General features: G+C 44.9%; 1 protein-coding gene across 1 annotated transcript in view; it reads right to left on the bottom strand.

The window, feature by feature from the left end:
- The window catches only part of pdcd11 (programmed cell death 11), a 30,083-nt gene that overhangs the window by 4,737 nt on the left and 11,166 nt on the right, over positions 1–14,180 (bottom strand). The window contains exons 17-33 of the mRNA XM_076289978.1: positions 12,807–13,020; positions 10,948–11,097; positions 9,993–10,105; positions 9,280–9,666; positions 7,850–8,004; positions 7,444–7,506; positions 7,078–7,174; positions 6,828–6,917; positions 5,768–5,870; positions 4,001–4,178; positions 3,733–3,792; positions 3,503–3,625; positions 3,063–3,185; positions 2,783–2,930; positions 2,265–2,387; positions 981–1,145; positions 300–550 (exon numbers count right to left, since the gene is read on the bottom strand). Of these exons, the coding sequence (XP_076146093.1) occupies positions 300–550; positions 981–1,145; positions 2,265–2,387; positions 2,783–2,930; positions 3,063–3,185; positions 3,503–3,625; positions 3,733–3,792; positions 4,001–4,178; positions 5,768–5,870; positions 6,828–6,917; positions 7,078–7,174; positions 7,444–7,506; positions 7,850–8,004; positions 9,280–9,666; positions 9,993–10,105; positions 10,948–11,097; positions 12,807–13,020 (2,543 nt within the window). The remainder of the gene's footprint in view (positions 1–299; positions 551–980; positions 1,146–2,264; positions 2,388–2,782; positions 2,931–3,062; positions 3,186–3,502; positions 3,626–3,732; positions 3,793–4,000; positions 4,179–5,767; positions 5,871–6,827; positions 6,918–7,077; positions 7,175–7,443; positions 7,507–7,849; positions 8,005–9,279; positions 9,667–9,992; positions 10,106–10,947; positions 11,098–12,806; positions 13,021–14,180) is intronic.

Below are 14,180 nucleotides of genomic sequence, written 5' to 3' on the forward strand. Positions count from 1 at the left end.
ACGTTCCAGACACACTGGATTTCTTTTTTATAGCTCCCTGAAAATATTAACAGGTCTAAAATAACCAAATGTTTGCCTTCTTTCCTTTCATTTACTTTCCTTCCTTTCTCTCTCGCTCTCTCTCTCTTTTTTTCTGTTAGTCTTTCTTTCGATTCACACACACACACACACACACACACACACACACACACACACACACAGACACACAGACACACAGACACACAGACACACAGACACACAGACACACAGACACACACACACACACACACACACACACACACACACACACACACACACACCTGAAGGAGATGGTTTTGAGGGCACGTTCGGCCACGGCGCGCGCCTGCTCGATCTCGGTGGCCTGCAGGTGGAAGGCCATGTACTGGAGCCAGACCAGGGAGCTGTTGGGCGAGGCCAGCAGGAGGCGCTCAAAGGCGTGGGCGCTCTGGGGACGCTGCGCCGGGTCCATCAGCTCCGCCTCCTGCTGGCGCAGCTCCTCCTCCTCACGCTTAGACTCCGCCTCCTGGGCCTTACGTGTTTTCTTCTGAGTCTGGAGGGAGAGAGAGAGAGATACAGATAGAGATACAGATGCGAGAGAGAGAGAGAGAGAGAGATACAGATGGAGAGAGAGATACAGATGGAGAGAGAGAGAGAGAGATACAGATGAGAGAGAGATACAGATGGAGATGGAGAGAGAGAGAGAGAGAGAGACAGAGAGAGAGAGAGAGAGAGAGAGAGAGAGAGAGAGAGAGAGAGAGAGAATGAAACAATGAAATTACTTGGATCTGAAATTGATCCACTGTTAGAATAAACAAAATTGTGTGTGTGTGTGCTTTTGGGTGAGCTTTTGAGTGAATGCAGGGGACAAGTGAGGGCCGGACACCTCTCACTGTGTACTAGTTTCACTGCTCAGTGCCTAAGTGTGTGATGAGTACAGGTGTGCAGATGAGCTAGCTGTGAAAAGTGCGTCTCTGTTCTACCTTCTTCTCCACCGGCTGCTCTTCCTCCTCCTCCTCTTCGGCGCTGGACTGGTGGTCAGGGGCGGCCGTGGCGGGCCGGAGAGAGCTGAGGGTGGTGTCCCAGGAGAAGCCCGCGGACACCTTCAACCGTGCTGGGCCTGTGGAGCTCTTGGACGCCGGAACCTTCTACAGAGGGAAGGAATATGGTGAATAAATACAACAATAAAAAAAAAATAATAATAAATAAATAAAAAAATTCAGTTAGTAGCATCAGAACATTAGATGCCCAACCACCTCCATGGCTTTTTGGCTACCGTCATGTACATGTTTGGCTACCGTCATGTACTGTGATTAGAACACCCTGAGTATTACTTGATCTAAATAATAATGAGAATAATAATAATAATAATAATAATAATAATACATTTTATTTGTTACATAGCGCCTTTCAAAGCACCCAAGGCCGCTTTACAGAGTAAACACAGTGAAAAATAACAATAATCAGCACACAAACAAAACATTAAAAAAAAAAACCCAGTGGAAGTAAAAGGCACATTAAAGTCCATATGCTATCTTAAAGGAGGGTTTTGTATTGTGAGATGGAATCGAGAGTGCGGATGTGTAAGGGGAGTGAGTTCCACAGTTTGGGTGCAGCATAGGAAAAGGCCCTTGTGCTGAGCCTGAGCCTGTTTGGTACTGACAATAACCCAGCTTTATGAGCATAAGGGCGTATAAGTCTGTAGGAGTTCTATGACATACGTAGGGCAAAGGTTATGAAGGGCTTTGAAGGTCATCAACAAGATTTTGAAGTTGATCCGTTGAGAGACAGGGAGTCAGTGTAGCTATATCAGGAGAGGTGTAACATGTTGTTGTCTAGTCGAGTCATAATTAATAGCATAGTCATATCAGTTTGTGAAGTGATGAAATCTAACCGCGCGTTCCGGAGCCCTTGTGAAATGAACATTAAGGAAACTACAGCTAACTTCAGCTAAATTCTCTTTGAAGAATGTTTTGACTTCAATCGACAAAGTGAACGATAAATAATGTACTTGTTCCATGCACAAATAAGTTATTTATGGTGCAAGTGATTGCAATGCTAAACAATACTTCCCAGTTTACTTTTGAGCAATTATGCCTTCTGGCTGACTAGCCTACAAACAATATCAGTAGTTTGGTGTTGTTATTGTTGTTTTTAGTCAAGTGACCGCTCTCAACTCTTTAGTGGGAAGTTGTGAAACTTTCCCACTTCCCGGTTGCATGACCGCACCACATGAGCGGTGGGAATCAGGCTAAGGGTTGACTCACAGCTGGATCTTTCTCAGTGGACTCTGTGTCTTCCTCTCTGAAGTACACCTCGACCCCGCTGTCGTTGTCCTCCGCGTTGGGCTTCTTCTTCTTCTTTTTCCTCTTCTTTTCCACAGGTGCTTCCTAGAGTCAAAAAGAAAATAACAACCTCATCGAAAATCAAAACTACAACATCCTTTTTTTTTTTTTTTGGATAACTGAAAACTTATATGAATAGCTTAAACTGGACAGCTAAGCAAGACACACACACTCACACCACCACCACCAACAACAACAACACGTTACATTTATAAAGCACTTTTCTCAACACTCACAGGGCTTCACATGGAAAGGGGGACCTCACTAACCACCACCAATGTGTAGCACCCACCTGGATGATGCACGGCAGCCATTATGCGCCAGAACGCTCACCACACACCAGCTTGAGGTGGAGAGTGAGGGAGTGAATGAGCCAATCACACACACACACACACACACACAGACACACACACACAGACACACACACACCCAAAACTCACCACCACTGTACTCTCTGTTATCTTCCTCTTCCTCTTCTTCTCCAGTCTCTTCCTGAGTGGCAGGCGTAGGGACTCTGGGATGATGTCTGCCTTCCCAGTGTCCGCTGGAAGAGTGGACAGCTCCACGTGACTGTTCTCGCTATTCACACTGAGAAAACACACACACACAAGCACACAAACAATAACATCAACAAAAACATCAACAATAACAAAAACATAAGCACCTTTCCATTTGTTGTGTGTAACAACGCTCAGTGATTGTTCCGTTCATTAAAATTACCTCAGAACTTTGACGGTGAGTAGCATGTCCGGAGCGACATGTTTGGAGTAGAGACTGTGATCCTTCACGTAGTAGTTGGTCGCCTTCTTATACTCCACTCGCCCTGTGATGGTCCTTGATAACCTGTTTCACAAGGAGGTCACAGACCAGAGTTCATTTAATAGTCATTCCATGTAACCTTTAGAATGCTTCAACAAAGCTTCAGTAGAATTGCTATGTTTAAGAAATGTCATTAGCTTAGCATGTTAGCATAGCTAGCAGGGCATATCAAAACTTAGCTCTCTGTATTAACATCCTTTATTAGTGTTCCATACCTCAATTTGCTCACAGGGCTGACGTCAACTTTAACATTTTAGCAGTTGTAAAATTTTTTTTGGGTGAGTGCTTTTTCACACCAGGATAAGTGCAGTTACACTATGACAAAAGAACTCCAAAGTTACCTGACAAAAATGCCCTTGTCTCCCACGGCTGCTACATAGCCCTGAAGGACTGGGCTCTCCTTCAGGTCCTCTATGGACAACACCTCGGCGTCTGTGATTGGCAGCTTCTTATCTGGGTGAGTCCTGCATGGCATCACATCAAACAGTCACATGAGATTAACAGTGCATTATGGGAAAGAGTTAGGATAATGTTGGGGATTTAGTGTTAATAAATTTTAGTCATTGCATACCTTGATGGTCTGAGCGACACGTGATATTTATTCTTTCCATTGTCTTCAAGAATGCAGCACCTGAAACACATTCACACATTCTTTTCTTATAATTTCTGACACCAATGTTAACATTTGTGTATATCAGGTTGGCATGCCTAACAAATCACACACCATATTGATTGATTGATTGATTGATTGAATCATTTCACTCACTACTCTCTGTCCACCCAAACATGTTAAAATTCACATTGATCTTTGACCCCCCTCACCCCGTCTTTGCACGCACCTGACCAGCTGGTCCTCGCTGTACTGCTGGAGTGGGTTGGGCACATAGCTGTCCAACAGGTCCAAGATGGACGCCGTGCCTTTGCCCCCAAACGGCAGCTTGAGCAACAGGCCCACGCGCGGCATCACCTTACTCACGGCCGCTATGACGACGTTCCCCGGCGACAGCGTGTGTGTCCCTGCAGAGGCGGGAGCGACAAAACAGGAAGTGAGTCAGGTTTTGTTTTGTTTTTTTGCGCCTCCCTATCACACCTCCTTCCCCGAGGGAGGAAGAGTAGAGTGCTGCTGTAATTTCTCATGGGGGAGGTGGTGGAGAGAGAGAGAGAGAGAGAGAGAGAGAGAGAGAGAGAGAGAGAGAGAGAGAGAGAGAGAGAGAGAGAGAGAGAGAGAGAGAGAGGGATGAAGGAAGGGAGAGTGGGAGGGAGGGAGGAAAGGGAGGCCGTGCTCCGCATTCAGCAAGGAACAGAGGATGACTCAGCAGAGATGGTAACCATGGAGGCAGGCAGCTCTGACAGTCTGGGTGCTGGGAAGCTTGTGGGTTTCATAATTGTGCACCACAACGTGTGGTTGTATAACACTCCAGTGAGTGTCAGTGCAAAATGTACTATAAAGGTTTATTTATTTTTAAAGATGTTGAACTTCACAGTTTCCATATCAATTTCACAAGATCAGATAGAACGACAGGCCACATTCAAGGTGATGTGTTCAGTATGGCAACAGCAACACTGTGGAGCTCTACTGTTTCCCTCTCTCTCTCTGCTGGCACTGTGGTGTAATGCCTCACCCTCCCACTCATCATATAGAAGCCATCATGGCTTCAAGTGTATAGTCTTTTCCCCCCACAAATGAATCATAATTAAACATGAAAACAAAATTGAATTTGTTTTCTCTGAATTCAATATCCAAGAGTAGATGGGGACTGACATGACTGACTTGTTGGATGGGGAGGCCCCATGCTGACTACAGAGCCTACGCACACTGCAATTTAAGGAGGGATAATTGACTGGTATTTGATGAACCACGCAACTGTCTGACGCCACTGCTCACTCCATGCGGTCTCACTTATGGACATTTGTACAGCACTCATACTTGAAATATTTCAGAAATTCAATGAGGACTGCCAAGGCATCGCCACCAAGATCATAAACAACAATAAGGCAATAAGGTCATTTTGATGTTTGAGTAGTTTCAAATGTTGAAACTCAAACTTCCTGTGTGTATGTCAGCTGACTCTGAATCATATGCAAACAATATATATACAGTTTGTTGTCACTATATAGTTTGTTTATACCACACATACAATCTGTAACTATTAATAGACAAATAAAAACGATGGTTACATATTTAAACACAGCTCTATGAGTTTGGGAAGCACAGCCTCTGGTGGTCAGTAGAATCGAAATAAAGTTTGTTTGTTTGTTTCATTTAAGGCCATTTCAGCAACTAAGACTATTTAATGGCCAGAGAATTTTGTGTTATAGAAGCTTAAATATGTTTTTTTTTTTTTTAAATCTATGCTAGTAAGAAATTCTACAACCGTCAAAGGAGGGACCTTACTAAAAACATCAGCTATAGAATTTTGGTGATAAAATTGTTGTCTTCTGGTTTTCAAGGCAGGGCAACAGATCAAAATATGTCTCACTGACAGGGGCATTTTGCAAAATTGCCATAATGGAGGATCTTCACCACTTAATAGAAAGCTATAGAATCGAAATAGAACACCGTTTATAATGGAGCAGGTGGCCCAGCGTGAGGCGTGTTGGCGTACCGGTGAGTGAGAGGAAGAGACGCTTGGGCTGGGTGGACACGGACACCACCTTGGCCTTCATGGCCTGGCCCACCTTCACCAGCTTCTCTGGCCTCTTGGCCTCCTGGAGAGCCACGGGAGGAAAAAATAAACAAAAACAAACACAAAACAAATACAACAAACAATAGTGTGAGCATTTCATTTTCAATATGGCAACTGGTGTAGTGTGATTTCAGGACTGTTATGGTTACTTAAAGCAACACCAAAGAACTTTTCCTCTGTCGCACGCACGCTATTTGTTTATCCAGCAACGGCTTTGCAAATAACGATGTCCATAGACAAGGTAGAATATGTTGCATGATTTTATGAAATTACGATGTATTGCGACATCATGCAAGTCAAATTTGTAGTTTCTTATGCCTCATTCCATTGAACTACAGATCCGCTACCCGATCTGGCAAACTTACATAGTGCGGTTATAGCCGATAGAGGGCCGCGAAGCGAATGCAGAAGTGCCGTTCACCCTGTTACGAGTTGATGAACCACGGAAACAATTTTGGAAACATTACATTAAGGTACAAAAAACTCTTTGGTGTTGCTTTAAGGTCTTACTTAGGTCATTTTGGAGCAATTATATGAAGAACTTTTGAAGGAATACATTATACAAAGATTTGTAGGTAGCTAGCATAAATATTAGTTAGCATAAATTCAGTTAGCGTAAATTACCACATCAAATGAACTATAGACCTCTGAAGTTCGCCTACAAAAAAGCTGCCATCTTTGCCCTTATAAGGAGATCTGGTATCTTGCAATTTTTCCTATGGGAAAATAACATGGGGATTTTGATAATAATCGCACCTGTTACACTCTCGGTGGGACGAAGAAGTCTGAAATACAGAAGTCTTGCCCCACATGATGTGTGCGATCTGCCTTTTCTGTGATCTGTGGTACGTTCGGTACATATTTTGATTTTGCTACTCCAGAGCTAACTTGCAGTGCAACTTGCCGTTGGTAGTAGGCCGATTTCAGAGCTCTGTTGTATAACAGACTGAAATCTTGCTTGTGAGTGCAGGCTTGTTACCTTGGCATTGGTCGTCATGGCCAACACCTCCACAGTGCCTGTTATCTTCGGGGTCACTGCAACCTCCAGACACTTTATGGCTGAAATATACTGAGAGGGCAAACAAAGACCAAGCATTGTGTGTGGTGAATGTGTGACCCACTCTCTCTCTCTCTCTCTCACACGCGCACGCACACACACACGCACACACACATGCACACACAATGATGTATCATTTTGAAGACACTTCAGTCTGAGGTGGCATGGTTACCTTGGAGGCATAGCAGGTGAGCTCCTGGCCAGGTAGGAGGTCGTCCATCTTGATTCCGGCCTCCAGAACATTGCGATCCACCGGCTCCTTCACCTTTCTGATTACCATACACACAAACACATAAGGGAACACACATTAAAAAAACAGCGAACACACACACACACACACACACACAAACACACACACTTGCAAACCGCAATAACCAAAAGGGATACCAAAGCCATTCTCTACTCCACCATAATCAGTAACGCAGGCTTAGGCACAGAATGCCTCACCACCACTCCAACATAAGGGGCCATTAGGTGGCGTAATGTTCAGGAGTTCCGTTAAGAACACCAGATGGCCGGATGATGACCCCCTCCTCACCTTGGAAGCAGCGAGAGGACAGGCTGGGAGTAGACAAAGCCGGGGTGGGAGATCGGCAGGAATCTGCAGAGAAACAAACACACACACACACACACACACACACACACACACAAACACACACTAATTAGGACCAAAGATATCCAGACAGCTTCAAAACAGCATTAAACAAATCTTGAGAGACAGGTTAGGATTATAATGGTTTCACACATTGTTTTGTTTATTTATCTATCTATTTTTAAGACATGGGAATAAACCTACAGAGACATTCTCAGTGCTTAAACCAAAATAATAGGACTGGACTAAATAAATAAATAAATAAATAAATAAATATAGAAATGCCATGTCAACATTGGCTGAGGTGAAGTCAGACTTGTCCGGTTGAGTGCGGCTAAGCTTTGTCACCCACTTGTGGCTGACGACGTCCCTGCCCCCGATGACGCGGGCCTGCACCTCCTGGCCCACCTTCAGGGTGCTGGTGGGGAAGGAGCCCGGCTCGGGCTCCTCCAGAACCTCCGACACGTGGGCCCAGCCCGCCACGTCCCCAGGTAAGGTCAGACGCACCTGGAGGATACCAAACGGACCGGGAAGAAATCGTATGGCGGTTATTAATAACACATTTACAATACATTTTTATTAAGAAAACATTTTCAAATACATTTTTGCACACATTCAAAGTGGACGCCAATTTTGTGATGAGTATTTCCTAGTTGCCCTTGCTCATGCTGGGGATTTTTGGTCAAACATTCCAGATCAACACCACCAACACAGCATCACTGGCGAAGAGAGCTCAGCGCCGCCTGTACTTCCTGCGGAAACTCAGGCGAGCAAGTGCTCCACCAGCCATCATGACCACATTCTACCGAGGCACCATTGAGAGCATCCTCTCCAGCTGTATCGCTGTGTGGGGCGGAAGCTGCACTGAATACAACAGGAAAGCCCTGCAGCGCATAGTGAACACAGCTGGAAGGATTATTGGTGCTTCACTCCCCTCCCTGAAGGACATTTACACCACCCACCTCACCCGCAAGGCGACCAAAATTGTGAGTGATGCAAGTCACCCCGCTCACAATCTGTTTGATCTACTGCCCTCTGGGAAGAGGTACAGAAGCCTGCGCTCCCGCACTACCAGACTCACCAACAGCTTCATACACCAAGCTGTTAGGATGCTGAACTCTCTCCCTCCTCTCCCCCCTCCACCCTCAGCTACATAACATCCTGGACATTGGACCCACAAATGGCCGCCTGCACCACTCCACTTGCACACTTGTACACTTTGCAACTTGTTGTTGTTGTCCTGGAAACACAACACTTCTGCTGCTCTTACATAACTTGCACCACTATGCCACTTTATTTCTTACTTAGGTCAAACAGAACTACCTCAGCCTCTTATTGGCCTGACTTTGCACTAGTATTTTATTTTATTGACTGTCTATGCACAATTTCAACCAAATTTTGCTGCTCTTATTTTTTCATTATATGTGCCCTCTTATTTACTTATTTACTTACTTTTTTGTTTACTTGAATGTTATGTTTGTCTGTGGACTTAAAAATTGTTAAAATATGTCTTGTCTCCACCGTGGGATAGTGAGAAACGTAATTTCGATCTCTTTGTATGTCTGGAACATGTGAAGAAATTGACAATAAAGCTGACTTTGACTTTGACTTTGACTTTGATCAACAAATTATTTTTTCTCCCCATGCAAAAAATTGCTACAAGTCAACAATCCACAGACAAATAACCAAAAAAAAGGAAAGAGAAGTCAAAGAGGGTTGGGGGACACCCACTACCCTCAGTCTCAGTGCATAATGCCTTTACTTTACTTTACTTTACTTTACCTGCATGGGCTTGATGGCGCTGACCAAGGCGGTCACCACGTCCCCACAGCGAAAACTGTGCAGCGAGCCACGGCCCTCCGATATCGTCCTCTCGCGCCGGGCAACGGCAGCGGCGGCGGCAGCCGAGAGGTGCGGCTTAGCGCTGACCCCAGCCTCGCGGCTCACTAGCGGAAGGCCATTCAGTGCCTCACTGACGGGCTCGACGATGATGACCTGTCCCCTCAGGGTGTCCCCGGCCTTCGGCTGTTCCGACTCGCTGCCGAAGGTCTCGTTGAGGTGGGCGGTCAGCGGGACAACGGTCACGTGGGCTGTGTCTCCGATGGAAACCACGGCAAAGTCGCCATCGATGTGAAGTATCTGAGCTTCGTGCTTTGATCCACTCACCAACTGTGAAAATGAAACAGTATACATTTATTTAACAGTCAACATAATCTACCTCAAACGCAAGAAATGCATAATAACATAACTCAATTATTAAAACAAACATTTTCTCATTCAGATTTTTACTTATTGACAAAGACAGACATTTAGTTCAAAATATGTGCTCTGCAAAGTGCAAAGAAACTTAAATGAGAAGCAGAGTGAAAAATGTTGATTGAAAACACAGGGGTAAAAAAATAACTGTCTAAATCTGTATTTATTCTGCATGAATGAAGACATGATCTGAACTCCTAGTGGTGTTGAGTGGAGGTTAAGGTGAGGTTGAAACTGACCGTTTTCCTCTTGCTGAGCAGCGTGGGCAGGAGAGAGACGTGCACCTGCTGGGTCCTGGGGTCAACCTGTAACACCACTGCCTTGACCATCTGTCCAGAGGTCACAGTCACACCTGAAACCAAGTATTTAGGCAGTCAGAAATGTCACTGTTGGTTGGTGTGCAGTGCACCATGGGGGTTGTTCATCAGCATTCACTTACTGAAAGAAAGTCCTCTCCAAACATAAAGTTTTCTGCTTATTTACAAGACAAAATAGTTGAACTTAATGACGAGGGGCTCCCTGCACATGAGTTTAAAGGGACACACCATAGGCTAACTGGTCCAACCCACTTCCAGTGCATTATGCTAAGCTAGGCTAACGCTATCAGACTGGGTTATTGCACGCACAGAGAAGAGAAGGATATGCATCCTCTTATCTAACTCTGGGGTAAATGGCACGTGAGCTAATTTCCCAAAAAGCTGGCATGATCCTTTAAAGGGATCCGATGTCATTTTGGGTATTTTGGCAACTCTAGAGCTCCCCCTAGAGTTGCGAAATATATATGAAGAGTTTGGTTCCAAAATGCTATATCCACCATTTTTATGAATTTTCATAAATAACTTTTTTACATTTTGTTTCACAAGGAAATTCAGTAGAACTGTAATTGGATATTGTTGTTTGATTTATCTTTACTCAATCAAAACAACAAAACAGCAATTTGATTGATATTACCTGAAATACTCATTAAAAAAATAACATAAAAAATAACATTAAAAAATGACTTTTTAAGGTTTTCAAAAATGGAGATAAAGCATTTTGGAACTAAACTCTTGATATGTTTCATCTACTTTAGCTTCGAGGCTTTTATATTAAGGTAAACATCTTGCATATAATAGTGCTGCTTTAGAGCGAGAGGCTCAGGCCCAAACACTGAGCTCTACTGGTGGCTCTGCTCCTGCTGCAGGGGTTCCTCACCGGCCAGGTGGTGCTCCGAGGCCAAGATGGAGACGATGGGGAGGTCATCTGAGGAGAAGGAGCAGGAGGCGTCTTCGAGCAGCTCGTCCACCGTCAGCTTCAGCCTGCTGCCCACAGCTAATGACAGCTGCTGCAACACGTCCGAGCCATCTAGAGAGAGAGAGAGAGAGAGAGAGAGAGAGAGAGCGCGAGAGAGAGAGAGAGCGAGAGAGAAAGAAATAGAGGGATGGGGTGGAGTGGATGGAGGATGAAGGGAGAGAGATATAAGGGAGGAGGACAGGACGACCATAATAGAACAGGGACAATAGTGGAGAACGAGGGAGAAGAGGTGGAGAAACAGACAGAGAGAGGAAGAAGAGGGAAAATAAGTTAAATAAAATAAAAAAAACAGCAAACAGAGGTAGGGGATGGAGGGAAATAAAAGAGATTGCAGAAGAGAATAAAGGGTGTTACATCAACAGAAGTACAGAGTGCAAACAGCTCATTAGCCGGGTGATTCCCCAGTCTCGTTCTCTAGGGGAGCGGGCCGCTGCATGCTTGTGTTTTCCTCTTCATAATTAGCGCCTGCACACACACCCGACTCCGTGACTCAACATGCTCCTGGTTAACTTTTGCATAATTGCAGAACAAACACAAACAAAAAACACACACACATACACACACCGAGTTGGTTTTGTTTTGTTGTTTTGTTTTTCACGAGTTCATGAGATTCATATACAGAGGAATCCAAATATAATGTGTTCTGAAAGTTCCATAACTCATAGGCAAAGCCCAAAGGTATAAGGGCGGTTTAGTTTTGAAGATTGCACTTGAGAGAGTGCAGTACTTTGACGATATATCCCCTTGCTTTGGGATCTCTGGGATACCCTGAGATTCATACACACTCACACAAAGTCCAATTGTGGATTCCTATTCACTCTCCCTTGGATGCCAACCATGACTGTTTACTGTGTTGCTACGGAAAATATCGGGTGAGCGATGACTGAATGGTTCCCTCCCAAAACAACCTGTTTTCCCTTCCTCTTCCCCAGGTCCTCATTCTATCCATCTCTCTCTCCTTCACTCTATCCATCGCTCTCATGGTCCTCATTCTATCCATCACTCACCCCCCAATCACCCTCAGTCAATCTCTCTCTCTATCACTATCTATCACTCACTCACTCACTCATTCTCTCTTCCTTGCCCTCCATCCCTCTTGTTTCTATACCCATTTTTAACCTTTCATTTCTGTCCTTTAATAGATGATTTTACCTCGAGTCCCTTTTTGGAGTCTGTTTCTATGTTCTAATCCAATTGTAACACCCTTTCAGCTACCAATGTTTGTGACTATAAAATGTGATGAATACATAACACTTGCCTTTCGTCATCTCTCCATCCCTTTCTCTCTCTCTCTCTCTCTAACCTCTCCCACTGATCATCCTTTTATCTGCTTGTACTGCACCTTGGATTACCTATGTGCATGAATACTAATGTGCTGTATAAATAAACTTGCCTTTCCTCCCTTCTCCCTTTATCACTCTCCCCCGTCCACCCCCCCCCCCACCTCTTCCTGTTTAAATAGATTCATTTTACCTCTTTTGGTCCCTTTTCTGAGTCTGTTTCTATGTTTTTTTATCCACTTGTTTAGTCAGTGGTAACACACTTTGTGTGTGATTATTAATGCGCTGTATAAATAAACTCGCCTTTCCTCCCTTCTCCCCCTATCCCTCGCTTTCTCCATCTCCATCTCGCACCTCTTCCGCTGATCATCCTTTCATCCAATATACTGCATCACTCTCTCCCTGCACTCTCTCCCCATCTCCTACTTTCTCCCCCCCTCTTTCTCCTTCTCTCCCTCCATCTCTCCCTCCATCTCTCACCTCTTCCGCTGATCATCTCTGTGGCGGCCTTCCTCTCCTGGAGTCCTCTGGTCAGCCTCTCCTGCCCCTCTTCCTCCGGGCTGCTCAGCTCCGACGCCTTCAGGCTCACCAGGAAGCGCCGCTTCTCCTCGTCCAGGTTGGTCACCTTGGCGCGCACCGTCTGGCCCATTGGGAACACGCCCTCCGTGGACGCCACGAACCGGTCGCTCATGGCCTGTGCGGAGGACGCAAACAGAGACAAAGGGGTTAACAAAAAACCCATCGTATACTTCAAGTGAATTATGCTAAGCTAGGCTAACGGTGCAAATCTGGGTAATAGAGTACCGAAGTCTGACGTAGTGTTTCCATGACGGCAGAATCACTGGATCTAAACAAACCCCGCTAATGGTGATTTCAATGGTTAGATTGATTTGTTTAGATCCAGTGAAATTGCTGCCTTGGCAACGCTAGGTCATGGCTTCGGTACTCTATTGCATGCAGAGAAGAGAAGGCCATGTATCCTCTGGGGTAGATCCTCTAACAAGTATAAGTATATATACTTTTTTGATCCCGTGAGGGAAATTTGGTCTCTGCATTTAAAGCAACACCAAAGAGTTTTTTATACCTTAAAATAATGTTTCCAAAATCGTTTCAGTGGTTCATGAACTCGTAACAGGGTGAACGGCAATTCTGCATTCGCTTCGCGGCCCTCTATCGGCTATAACCGCACTATGTAAGTTTGCCAGATCGGGTAGCGGATCTGTAGTTCGATGGAATGAGACATAAGAAACTACAAATTTGACTTGCATCTGATGTCGCAATACATCATACTTTTATAAGTCATGCAAAATATTCTACCTTGTCTGTGGACATCGTTATTTGCAAAGCCTGTGCTGGATAAACAAATAGCATGCGTGCGACAGAGGGAAAATTATTTGGTGTTGCTTTAACCCAATCGGTGAATTAGTGAAACACAAACAGCACACAGTGAACACACAGTGAGGTGAAGCACACACTAATCCCGGCGCAGTGAGCTGCCTGCTACAACGGCGGCGCTCGGGGAGCAGTGAGGGGTTAGGTGCCTTGCTCAAGGGCACTTCACTGGTGCGGCCCACTGGTCGGGGCTCGAACCACCAACCCTCCGGTTACAAGTCCAGAGTGCTAACCAGTGGGCCACGGCTGCCCACTAACAATATTGTTATACAGCAAGATATACACAGGGATGTAAACACTCCCTCCATGCCCACAGCCACAGTTCAGCATAGTGACTTTAAAGGTGCAATCTGCAATTCTGGTGAAAGGTTGTTGATATTTGATCTGAACAACCATTCAAATTATAAACTGGCTAGAATTGTTTACGGCTCCGTTGTAGCCACTATCTTTGTTTCCCGTCTA

Source organism: Alosa pseudoharengus, unplaced genomic scaffold, assembly GCF_046254945.1.
Source record: "Alosa pseudoharengus isolate Yale_2024_CS ecotype anadromous, Long Island Sound unplaced genomic scaffold, YU_APseudo_1.1 YU_APseudo_1.1_scf_1, whole genome shotgun sequence".
In the NCBI taxonomy this organism is placed as follows: Eukaryota; Metazoa; Chordata; class Actinopteri; order Clupeiformes; family Clupeidae; genus Alosa; species Alosa pseudoharengus.